Source organism: Lonchura striata, unplaced genomic scaffold (assembly GCF_046129695.1).
Source record: "Lonchura striata isolate bLonStr1 unplaced genomic scaffold, bLonStr1.mat Scaffold_106, whole genome shotgun sequence".
Taxonomy (NCBI): Eukaryota; Metazoa; Chordata; class Aves; order Passeriformes; family Estrildidae; genus Lonchura; species Lonchura striata.
Window position 1 is genome coordinate 874245 of NW_027461078.1, and position 12424 is coordinate 886668.

General features: G+C 55.0%; 1 protein-coding gene across 1 annotated transcript in view; it reads right to left on the minus strand.

Annotated features, from left to right (window-relative positions):
- Positions 1 to 12424, minus strand: part of LOC110476882 (rho guanine nucleotide exchange factor 11) — a gene marked incomplete at its 3' end in the record, with an annotated part of 45718 nt that overhangs the window by 15480 nt on the left and 17814 nt on the right. Inside the window, exons 16-27 of the mRNA XM_077790560.1 lie at positions 11854 to 12078; positions 10936 to 10959; positions 10550 to 10703; positions 9364 to 9451; positions 8850 to 8879; positions 7739 to 7859; positions 6197 to 6412; positions 4788 to 4835; positions 4341 to 4627; positions 2079 to 2225; positions 916 to 998; positions 568 to 693 (exon numbers count right to left, since the gene is read on the minus strand). Of these exons, the coding sequence (XP_077646686.1) occupies positions 568 to 693; positions 916 to 998; positions 2079 to 2225; positions 4341 to 4627; positions 4788 to 4835; positions 6197 to 6412; positions 7739 to 7859; positions 8850 to 8879; positions 9364 to 9451; positions 10550 to 10703; positions 10936 to 10959; positions 11854 to 12078 (1549 nt within the window). The remainder of the gene's footprint in view (positions 1 to 567; positions 694 to 915; positions 999 to 2078; positions 2226 to 4340; positions 4628 to 4787; positions 4836 to 6196; positions 6413 to 7738; positions 7860 to 8849; positions 8880 to 9363; positions 9452 to 10549; positions 10704 to 10935; positions 10960 to 11853; positions 12079 to 12424) is intronic.

Here is a 12424-nt window from a genome sequence, read left to right on the forward strand (position 1 = left end):
CTCTTCTTCCCCCAATCCCAAAATTCCTGACCCTTCCTCTGGTGCCCCAAACCCCAGAGTTCCTCATCTCTCTGGTTCCTGGAATCCTGAAATCCCAGAATTCCTGACCTCACTGCTTCCCCAAACCCCAAATCCCAAACCCCAAATCCCGTACCTGGATGAAGCTCTGGAATCCCCAATCCCGCTCCCCAATCCCAGATCCCAATCCCAATCCCAATCCCAATCCCAATCCCAGATCCGTACCTGGATGAAGCTCTGGAATCCCCAATCCCAACCCCAAATCCCCAATCCCAGATCCCAGATCCGTACCTGGATGAAGCTCTGGAATCCCCAGTCCCGATCCCGAATCCCCAATCCCAGATCCCAATCCCGTACCTGGATGAAGCTCTGGAATCCCCAATCCCGAATCCCAGATCCCAGATCCCAGATCCGTACCTGGATGAAGCTCTGGAATCCCCAATCCCCAATCCCCAATCCCCAATCCCCAATCCCCAATCCCAGATCCCAGATCCCAAATCCCAATCCCAGTCCCGAATCCCCAATCCCAATCCCATTCCCAATCCGTACCTGGATGAAGCTCTGGAATCGCGCCTCCTTGCGCTGTTTGCTGCGGATCAGCTCCAGCGCCATCGACTGCGAGGAGCAGAAGGCGGCGGCGGCGCGCTGGAATTCCTCCTGGGCGGCGCCCTCGAACTGGGAACGGGAAACGGCATTCCCGAAATTCCCGGCGTTCCCAAAATTCCTTGGGATTCCCCAGATCCCCACAATTCCTGGAATTCCTGGTGTTCCTGAAACTCCAGGCACTCCCTGCATTCCCAAAATTCCCGGCATTCCCAGCACTCCTGGCATTCCCAAAACTCCCAGCATTCCCAGCACTCCCAAAATTCCCGAAATTCCCGAAATTCCCGGGCTCACCCGGGCCAGCATGAGGTCTCCGATGGCGCCGATGACGGGGCCCTGCTCCTCCCGCAGGCGCCGCATGGATTCCCAGAGGGAATCTGGGAAGAGCGGGATCAGCCGCCGCCTCCGGGGACCGGGGTTTGGGATTGGGATTTGGGGCTTGGGATTCTGGGAATTGGGGGTTTGGGGATTTGGGATTTCAGGATCTGGGATGTGGGATTTGGGATTTTGGGATTTCAGGATTTGGGATTTCAGGATTTGGGATTTCAGGATCTGGGATTTCGGGATGTGGGGCTGGGCCGCTCACCGTGCACGCCGATGAGCTCGGGCAGGTTGGGGAAGGACGGGATCCCATTGGGATGTGGGGAACCAAAGAGGTCAGCAGCTTTGGGATTTGGGATTTGGGATTTTGGGGATTTGGGATTTTGGGATCTGGGATTTCGGGATCTGGGATGTGGGGCTGGGCCGCTCACCGTGCACGCCGATGAGCTCGGGCAGGTTGGGGAAGAGCGGGATCCCACCGGGATGTGGGGAACCAAAGGGGTCAGCAGCTTTGGGATTTGGGGGATTTGGGATTTGGGATTTTGGGATCTGGGATTTCGGGATCTGGGATTTGGGATCTGGGATTTCAGGATTTGGGATTTCAGGATCTGGGATGTGGGGCTGGGCCGCTCACCGTGCATGCCGATGAGCTCGGGCAGGTTGGGGAAGGGCGGGATCCCACCGGGATGTGGGGAACCAAAGGGGTCAGAAGCTTTGGGATTTGGGATTTGGGGGATTTGGGGGATTTGGGGATCTGGGATTTTGGGATCTGGGATTTCAGGGATCTGGGATTTGGGATGTGGGACTGGGCCGCTCACCGTGCACGCCGATGAGCTCGGGCAGGTTGGGGAAGAGCGGGATCCCACCGGGATGTGGGGAACCAAAGGGGTCAGCAGCTTTGGGATTTGGGATTTGGGATTTTGGGGATTTCGGGATCTGGGATTTCAGGATCTGGGATCTGGGATGTGGGGCTGGGCCGCTCACCGTGCACGCCGATGAGCTCGGGCAGGTTGGGGAAGAGCGGGATCCCATTGGGAACCAAAGAGGTCAGCAGCTTTGGGATTTGGGATTTTGGGGATTTGGGATTTGGGATTTTGGGATTTTGGGATTTCGGGATGTGGGGCTGGGCCGCTCACCGTGCACGCCGATGAGCTCGGGCAGGTTGGGGAAGAGCAGCCCCAGCTCCTCCCGGCTCAGGAGCTGCTCCCGGCGCAGGCGCTGCAGGAACAGCGAGTCCAGGACACGCAGGATGCGCAGGTGGGACAGCTCGGTGACAAACAGCTCTGGGGACAGTGGGGACAGTGGGGACAGCTCAGGGGACATTGGGGACAGCTCGGTGACAAACAGCTCTGGGGACAGCACAGGGGACATTGGGGACACTGGGGACAGTGGGGACAAACAGCTCTGGGGACAGTGGGGACAGTGGGGACAGTGGGGACAAACAGCTCTGGGGACAGTGGGGACAGTGGGGACAGTGGGACAGCTCGGTGACAAACAGCTCTGGGGACAGTGGGGACAATGGGGACACTGGTGACAAACAGCTCTGGGGACAGCACAGGGGACATTGGGGACAGTGGGGACAGTGGGGACAAACAGCTCTGGGGACAATGGGGACAGTGGGGACAGTGGGGACAGCACAGGGGACACTGGTGACAAATAGCTCTGGGGACAGTGGGGACAGTGGGGACAGCTCAGGGGACAGTGGGGACACTGGGGACAGTGGGGACACTGGGGACAGTGGGGACAGTGGGGACAAACAGCTCTGGGGACAGTGGGGACAGTGGGGACAGTGGGACAGCTCGGTGACAAACAGCTCTGGGGACAGTGGGGACAATGGGGACAGTGGGGACACTGGGGACATTGGGGACAGTGGGGACAAACAGCTCTGGGGACATCGAGGACACCACTGGGGACACTGGGGACATCCGATTCCAAAAGCCGCCCCCGGAGCAGAACCCGACACCCAGAACCAGCCCCAAATCCCAGGAAAAAAACGGGAATGAGATCCCAGATCCAAGAGTGAGACCCCAAATCTCGGGAATCATCCCCCAAATCCCAGGAATGAGTCCCCAGACCCCAGGAATGAGCCCCCAAATCCCAGGAATGAGCCCCCAAATCCCTGGAATCAGCCCCCAAATCCCAGGAATCAGCCCCCAAATCCCAGGAATGATCTCCCAAACCCCAGGAATGATCTCCCAAATCCCAGGAATGAGTCCCCAAACCCCAGGAATCAGCCCCCAGACCCCAGGAATGAGCCCCCAAATCCCTGGAATGAGCCCCCAAATTCCAGGAATCAGTCCCCAAACCCCAGGAATGAGCCCCCAAATCCCAGGAATGAGCCCCCAAATCCCAGGAATCAGCCCCCAAACCCCAGGAATGAGCCCCCAAATCCCAGGAATCAGCCCCCAAATCCCTGGAATGAGCCCCCAAATTCCAGGAATCAGTCCCCAAACCCCAGGAATGAGCCCCCAAATCCCAGGAATGAGCCCCCAAATCCCAGGAATGAGCCCCCAAATCCCAGGAATCAGTCCCCAAATCCCAGGAATCAGTCCCCAAATCCCAGGAATGAGCCCCCAAACCCCAGGAATCAGTCCCCAAATCCCTGGAATCAGTCCCCAAATCCCAGGAATGAGCCCCCAAATTCCAGGAATCAGTCCCCAAACCCCAGGAATGAGCCCCCAAATCCCAGGAATCAGCCCCCAAATCCCAGGAATGAGCCCCCAAATCCCAGGAATCAGCCCCCAAATCCCAGGAATGAGCCCCCAAATCCCAGGAATGAGTCCCCAAACCCCAGGAATGAGCCCCCAGATCCCTGGAATCAGCCCCCAAACCCCAGGAATGAGCCCCCAAATCCCAGGAATGAGCCCCCAAATCCCAGGAATCAGCCCCCAAATCCCAGGAATCAGCCCCCAAATCCCAGGAATCAGTCCCCAAATCCCAGGAATGTGTCCCCAAATCCCAGGAATCAGTCCCCAGACCCCAGGAATGAGCCCCCAAATCCCAGAAATGATCTCCCAAACCCCAGGAACCAGCCCCCAAATCCCTGGAATCAGTCCCCAAATCCCAGGAATGAGCCCCCAAATCCCAGGAATCAGCCCCCAAATCCCAGGAATCAGCCCCCAAATCCCAGGAATGAGCCCCCAAATCCCTGGAATCAGCCCCCAAATCCCAGGAATCAGCCCCCAAATCCCAGGAATCAGCCCCCAAATCCCAGGAATCAGCCCCCAAATCCCTGGAATCAGCCCCCAAATCCCAGGAATGAGCCCCCAAATCCCAGGAATGAGCCCCCAAATCCCAGGAATCAGCCCCCCAAAAGCATTGCCCGCATTTCCAGCCTCCCCAGGTCCCGGGACCACCCCGGAATTCCGGGAATTCCGGGAATTCCGGGATTTGGGTACCGTTGATGACCTCCTGCCGATCCACCTCGCGCTGGCTCAGGCTGGCCAGGAGCTCCCGGCCGACCGAGTGCTGCCAGCTCTGGGAATTTGGGGAATTCTGCTGCCAGCTCTGGGAATTTGGGGAATTCTGCTGCCAGCTCTGGGAATTTGGGGAATTCTGCTGCCAGCTCTGGGAATTCGGGGGATTTTGGGATTCGGGATCCGCCTCCAGGTCGGGGACGGGGCCCTGCTCGTCCTCCAGGAGGTGCGGGAGGAGGGGGTCGGCCCCGAAGGGAGAGTCCATGCTCCTGGAATTGGGAAAAATCGGGAAAAATTGGGGGGGGAAAAGAGAGGGAAAGGGGGGGAAAGGGAGAAATGGGAAACAATGGGGGAAATAGGGAAAAAATGGGGAAAAAAGGAGGGGAAAATGGGAAAACTGGGAATGGGAATTCTGGGGGGGTCGCTCACCTGCGCCCCATCTTTGGCGTGTAAGGGGGGGTGGGATTTTCCAGGGATCTGGAAAAAGAATGGAAAAATCCCCCTGGGGTGTCCCAAAATTCCCAATTTTTCCCCATCCTGACGAGTTCACCCTCAAAATCCAGGGATTCAACCCCAAACCCCATTACAGTCCGTGGATTTTTCCAAGGATTCCGCAGGAATTTGGGACCCGAAGGGAAAAAAACCCTCCATCCATCCCCCTCAGTCCCATTCCCGAAAACCCCAAATCCCAAACATTTCCCCATCCCAATTTCCCCTCTTTTCCCAGACCTCCATCCCAACTCCCAAATCTGAGCCGGGAATTTTGGGAATTTCTGGATTTCCCACCTGTTGGAGAGGCCGGAGGTGGGAAAATTCCCAGAAAACCCCAAATCCCAAACATTCCCCCATCCCAATTTCCCCTCCTTTCCCAGACCTCCATCCCAACCCCCAAACCCGGGGCTGGAATTGTGGGAATTTTGGGAATTTCTGGATTTCCCACCTGTTGGAGAGGCCGGAGGCGGGAAAATTCCCGAAAAAACCCAAATCCCAAACATTCCCCCATCCCAATTTCCCCTCCTTTCCCAGACCTCCATCCCAACTCCCAAATCTGGGCCTGGAATTTTGGGAATTTCTGGATTTCCCACCTGTTGGAGAGGCCAGAGGTGCAAAAATTCCCAGAAAACCCCAAATCCCGAACATTCCCCCATCCCAATTTCCCCTCCTTTCCCAGACTTCCATCCCAACTCCCAAACCCGGGGCTGGAATTGTGGGAATTTTGGGAATTTCTGGATTTCCCACCTGTTGGAGAGGCCGGAGGTGCGAAAATTCCCAGAAAACCCCAAATCCCAAACATTCCCCCATCCCAATTTCCCCTCCTTTCCCAGACTTCCATCCCAATCCCCAAATCTGGGCCTGGAATTTTGGGAATTTCTGGATTTCCCACCTGTTGGAGAGGCTGGAGGCGCGAAAATTCCCGAAAAACCCCAAATCCCAAACATTCCCCCATCCCAATTTCCCCTCCTTTCCCAGACTTCCATCCCAATCCCCAAACCCGGGGCTGGAATTTTGGGAATTTCTGGGAATTTCTGGATTTCCCACCTGTTGGAGAGGCCGGAGGTGCGAAAATTCCCGAAAAACCCCAAATCCCAAACATTGCCCCATCCCAATTTCCCCTCCTTTCCCAGACCTCCATCCCAACTCCCAAATCTGGGCCTGGAATTTCGGGAATTTCTGGATTTCCCACCTGTTGGAGAGGCCGGAGGTGCGAAAATTCCCAGAAAACCCCAAATCCCAAACATTCCCCCATCCCAATTTCCCCTCCTTTCCCAGACCTCCATCCCAATCCCCAAACCCGGGGCTGGAATTGTGGGAATTTTGGGAATTTCTGGATTTCCCACCTGTTGGAGAGGCTGGAGGCGGAGGAGGAGGCCGAGTGCAGCCGGGGGGTGTCGCTCCCGGTGCTCCCGGAATTCCCGGAATTCCCGGAATTCCCGGTGTCCATGTCCACGTCGCTGCGGGATCGCGGCACGGGCTCGGCGCGCCGGGAGCGCCGCAGCTCCTCCCGCCCCTTCAGCGACTCCGAGCGGCCCAGGCGCACCTCGGGCGGGCAGCTGCTGGGAAACGGGGAAAATCCCGGAATTCCGGCACAAATCCCGGGATTCCAGGCAAAAATCCCGGGATTCCAGGCAAAAATCCCGGGATTCCAGGCAAAAATCCCCAGGAATTAGAGGGAAACCCCCAGATCAGCTGCACCTCGCAGCGGGAGGTGCTGGGAACAGGGAAAATTCTGGAATTCCACAAGAATTCCGGAAAAAAAAAAAAAATCCCACGATTCCAGGCAAAACTCTCCAGGAATTACAGCAGGAATCCCGTGATTCCAGGTGAAACCCCTGGGATTTAGGGAAACCCCCGGGATTTAGGGAAACCCCCTGGGATTTAGGTGAACCCCCATGGGATTTAGGTGAAAAGCCCAGAATTTTGGGGAAAACCCCTGGATTTTAGGGGAAAACCCAGAATTTTAGGGAAAACCCCAGAATTTAGGGAAAAAAAACCCAGAATTTAGGGAACCCCCCAGGATTTTGGGGAACCCCCCAGGATTTGGGAACCCCCTGGGATTTGGGAACCCCCCGGGATTCGGGAACCCCCCAGGATTTAGGGAACACCCTTCGGGATTCGGGATCCCCGGGATTTGGGATCCCCAGGATTCGGGAACCCCCCCGCGATTCGGGAACCCCCCAGGATTTAGGGAACACCCCCCAGGATTCAGGAACCCCCCGGGATCCGGGATCCCCAGAATTCAGGGATTCCTGGGATTCAGGATCCCCAGAATTCAGGATTCCTCGGGATCCGGGATCCCCAGGATTCAGGGATTCCTGGGATTCAGGATCCCCAGAATTCAGGGATCCCCGGGATCCGGGATCCCCGGGATCCGGGATTCCCAGAATTCAGGATTCCCGCGATCTGGGATTCTCGAGATCCAGGACCCCCAGAATTCTGGACCCCCAGAATTCCGGACCCCCAGAATTCAGTATCCCCAGAATTCGGGACCCCCAGGATTCAGGACCCCCAGAATTCCGGACCCCCAGGATTCCGGATCCCTGGGATCCAGGACCCCCAGAATTCAGGACCCCCAGAATTCGGGACCCCCAGAATTCCGGACCCCCAGGATTCCGGACCCCCAGAATTCCGGACCCCCAGAATTCCGGACCCCCAGAATTCCGGACCCCCAGAATTCCGGACCCCCAGAATTCGGGACCCCCAGAATTCCGGATCCCCCCAGAATTCCGGATCCCCCCAGAATTCCGGATCCCCCCAGGATTCCGGATCCCCCCAGAATTCCGGACCCCCAGGATCCCGGATCCCCAGAATTCGGTATCCCCAGAATTCCGGATCCCCCCAGAATTCCGGACCCCCGGGATTCCCGGGATCCGGGCCGGTACCTGGCCTCCAGCAGCCCCTCGGGGACGCTGCCGGTGGAGCGGCGCTGCGCCGGGCCCGGCTCCGGCCGCTCGCCGTTCTCAAAGTGCCGGATCATGGTCCGGACGCTGCCCGGCTTCCCGGCTGGAAAAGCGGGAATTCCGGCCGGGATGAGCCCCACTGCCCAGGCCCAAAGCCCAAACTCCCCGCCCGAATTCCCAAATTCCCAAATCCCAGACCTGATCCTGCTTCCCTAAATCCCAAATTCCCAAATCCCAAACCTGATCCTGCTTCCCTAAATCCCAAATTCCCAAATATTGACCCTAAATCCCAAATTCCCAAATCCCAAACCTGATCCTGCTTCCCTAAATCCCAAATTCCCAAATATTGACCCTAAATCCCAAATTCCCAAATCCCAAACCTGATCCTGCTTCCCCAAATCCCAAATTCCCAAATATTGACCCTAAATCCCAAATTCCCAAATATTGACCCTAAATCCCAAATTCCCAAATCCCAAACCTGATCCTGCTTCCCAAATTTTGGTTCCTAAATCTTAAACCCCCAATTTCCCTCCTAAATCCCAAATTCCCAAATCCCAAATTCCCAAATCCTGATCCTAAATCCCAAATTCCCAAATCCCAAACCTGATCCTGGTTCCCGAACTTTCCATCCTAAATCCTAAACTCCCAATTTCCCCCCTAAATCCCAAATTCCCAAATCCCAAATTCCCAAATCCCAAATTCCCAAATCCCAAACCTGATCCTAATTCCTGAATTTCCCTTCCTAAATCCCGAAGTTTCCACCCTGAATCCTAAACCCCCAATTTCCCTCCTAAATCCCAAATTGCCAAATCCATCCTGAATCCCAAATCCTGATCCTGAATCCCAAATCCTGATCCTGAATCCCAAATCCTGATCCTAAATCCCAAATCCCAACTCCCCCAAATCCTGATCCTGAATCCCAAATCCTGATCCTAAATCCCAAATCCTGATCCTAAATCCCAAATCCCAACTCCCCCAAATTCTCAGGAATTTCATCGGGGAAGAAAGAATGGGAATAAGCCCCAAAAGCAAGAGAGGAAAAAAAAATGAGGAAAAAATGAAGGAAAAGCAACAAAAATTTGGGAATTTTTACCTTCCGTGGGGGACAGGGGGACATGAAATGCTGGAAAACAAAGAGGAGATATCAAAATTCCCAAAATCCCAGGGAAAAACCGGGAATTAGGGAATGCTGATGGGATGAGAACAGGAAAAAAACGGGATGGGAACGCGGGAATGAGGCCAGGATCTGGGAATTCCAGGGGAGCTGAGGGAATTCCAGGGGAAATCCCCAGGAAATTCCCAGGAAATGGCAGGAAATTCCCACAAAATGGCAGGAAATTCCCAGGAAAATGGCAGGAAATTCCCAGGAAAATGGCAGGAAATTCCCAGGAAAATGGCAGGAAATTCCCAGGAAAATGGCAGGAAATTCCCAGGAAAATGGCAGGAAATTCCCAGGAAAATGGCAGGAAATTCCCAGGAAATGGCAGGAAATTCCCAGGAAAATGGCAGGAAATTCCCAGGAAAATGGCAGGAAATTCCCAGGAAATTCCCAGGGGATTCCAGGCGGCCGCCGGCATTCCCGGATTTGGGAATTGCGGAGCACTCACTGCTCTGGGAGGAGCTCCGGGGTTTCCCGATGTATTTCAGGATCGGGTTCTGCCTCTGCTCCTTCTCCTTCCTGGAGCTGCTGCTCTGCTGGGAAAAAGTCCTGGAAGCGCTCGGAATGCCGGGAATTCCCAGCCCAAATCCCAAATTCCCAGCCCAAATCCCGATTTTCCCAGCCCAAATCCCGATTTTCCCATCCCAAATCCCAAATTCCCATCCCAAATCCCAAATTCCCAGCCCAAATCCCAAATTCCCAGCCCAAATCCCAAATTCCCAGCCCAAATCCCAAATTCCCAGCCCAAATCCCAAATTCCCAGCCCAAATCCCGATTTTCCCAGCCCAAATCCCAAATTCCCAGCCCAAATCCCGATTTTCCCAGCCCAAATCCCGATTTTCCCAGCCCAAATCCCAAATTCCCAGCCCAAATCCCGATTTTCCCAGCCCAAATCCCAAATTCCCAGCCCAAATCCCAAATTCCCAGCCCAAATCCCAAATTCCCAGCCCAAATCCCGATTTTCCCAGCCCAAATCCCGATTTTCCCAGCCCAAATCCCAAATTCCCAGTCCAAATCCCGATTTTCCCAGCCCAAATCCCAAATTCCCAGCCCAAATCCCAAATTCCCATCCCAAATCCCGATTTTCCCAGCCCAAATCCCAAATTCCCATCTCAAATCCCGATTTTCCCAGCCCAAATCCCGATTTTCCCAGCGCAAATCCCAAATTCCCAGCGCAAATCCCAAATTCCCATCTCAAATCCCGATTTTCCCATCCCAAATCCCAAATTCCCAGCCCAAATCCCAAATTCCCATCTCAAATCCCGATTTTCCCAGCCCAAATCCCAAATTCCCAGCCCAAATCCCAAATTCCCATCCCAAATCCCGATTTTCCCAGCCCAAATCCCAATTTTCCCATCTCAAATCCCGATTTTCCCATCCCAAATCCCGATTTTCCCATCCCAAATCCCGATTTTCCCATCCCAAATCCCGAATTCCCCATCCCAAATCCCGAATCCCAGGATTTGGCTCCAAAAATCCTGGAATTCAGGTCTAAAATTCCCAGGACTTGGGTGAAAATTCCCAGAAAATTCCCGGGATTCCCTCCAAAAGCCCCGGGCTGCACTCCGGGGTCTCCCCCCGGAGCTTTTCCCGGGAATCCGCGGCAATTCCCGGGAATTCCCGGCAATTCCCACCTTTTTGGCCTTGGGGAAGAAGGGCAGCCACTTGTCCTTGTCCGGGATCTTCTCGGAGGCTCCGGGATTCCGAGATTCCCGGAATTCCCGGAATTCCCGGGGCTGGATCCCGGCGTGGGCCATGAAGGTGCTGAGGGCGAAGGCCATGGGAGCGCTGGGAAGAGAATTCCAGAGGGTGGGAAGGGCAGAATTCCCAGAAATCCCGGGATTCCGAGGGGATCCGCCGGGAGAGCGGAAAGAGGGAAAACTGGGAATTCCAGGGAAAGGATCCACAGGGAAAACTGGGAATGGGAGGGAAAAGAGGGAAGGGAAAAAGGGAAAAGATTCCACAGGGAAAATCGGGAATGGGCCAAATTCCCGGATTTTTCCCCGCTGGATCCGCTCACCTCCGCTCCTCCTCGTACTTGGAGCTGCGGGAAAAGGAATTCCTTGGATTCTTCCAATCCCAATCCCAAAATTTCCATTCCAGCCCCCGATCCCGTGGGGAATTCCCAAATCCCCCCGGAATTCCCAAATCCCACCGGAATTCCCAAATCCCACCAGAATTCCCAAATCCCACCTGAATTCCCAAATCCCCCAGGAATTCCCAAATCCCCCAAGAATTCCCAAATCCCACCGGAATTCCCAAATCCCCCTGGAATTCCCAAATCCCCGGGAATTCCCAAATCCCACCTGAATTCCCAAATCCCACCTGAATTCCCAAATCCCACCTGAATTCCCAAATCCCACCTGAATTCCCAAATCCCACCGGAATTCCCAAATCCCACCGGAATTCCCAAATCCCATCCGGAATTCCCAAATCCCCCGGGAATTCCCAAATCCCACCGGAATTCCCAAATCCCCCGGGAATTCCCAAATCCCACCGGAATTCCCAAATCCCACCGGAATTCCCAAATCCCACCGGGAATTCCCAAATCCCCCCGGAATTCCCAAATCCCACCGGAATTCCCAAATCCCCCGGGAATTCCCAAATCCCACCGGAATTCCCAAATCCCACCGGAATTCCCAAATCCCCCGGGAATTCCCAAATCCCACCGGAATTCCCAAATCCCACCGGAATTCCCAAATCCCCCAGGAATTCCCAAATCCCACCGGAATTCCCAAATCCCCCGGGAATTCCTAAATCCCACCGGAATTCCCAAATCCCACCCAGAATTCCCAAATCCCACCTGAATTCCCAAATCCCACCGGAATTCCCAAATCCCACCGGAATTCCCAAATCCCACCAGAATTCCCAAATCCCCGGGAATTCCCAAATCCCAGAATTCCCAAATCCCCGGGAATTCCGGCTGCTCCACACTCACAGGATGTCCCCGAGGTGCCCCAGCTGCCGCTCGGCCGCCGCCCGTTCCCGGCATTCCCGGGATTCCCGACATTCCCGGGATTCCCGGGATTCCCGCGGCTCCGGAGCCTTTTCCAGGTGTTTTTCCAGGTGTTTTTCCAGGTGTTTTTCCAGCTGTTCCAGCTGCTCCAGCTGCTGCAGCTCGTTCTCCCCGTAGAGCCCGCCCAGCCCCAGCGTGCGCTTGGCCCTGGGAAATGCCAAAAAACCGGGAATGGCAGCGCCCAAAAATTCCCAAAATTCCCGAAATTCCCAAAATGCAGGATTTGCTGCTTGGCCCTGCCGGGAAATGCCAAAAAAACGGGAATGGGGAGATCCCAAAAATCTCCCAAAGTCCCAAAATTCCCAAAATTTCCAAAATGCCAGGTCTGCCACATGCTTCTCTGGGAAAAGCAAAAAAAAAAAACTGGATTAGCAGCACCCAAAAAGTCCCAAAATTCCCAAAATTTGGGAGTTTTCCTGGGATTTTTTCCAGGATTTTTCCTGGGATTTTTCCCGGGGTTTTCCCAGAGTTTTCCTGGGATTTTTTCCAGGAT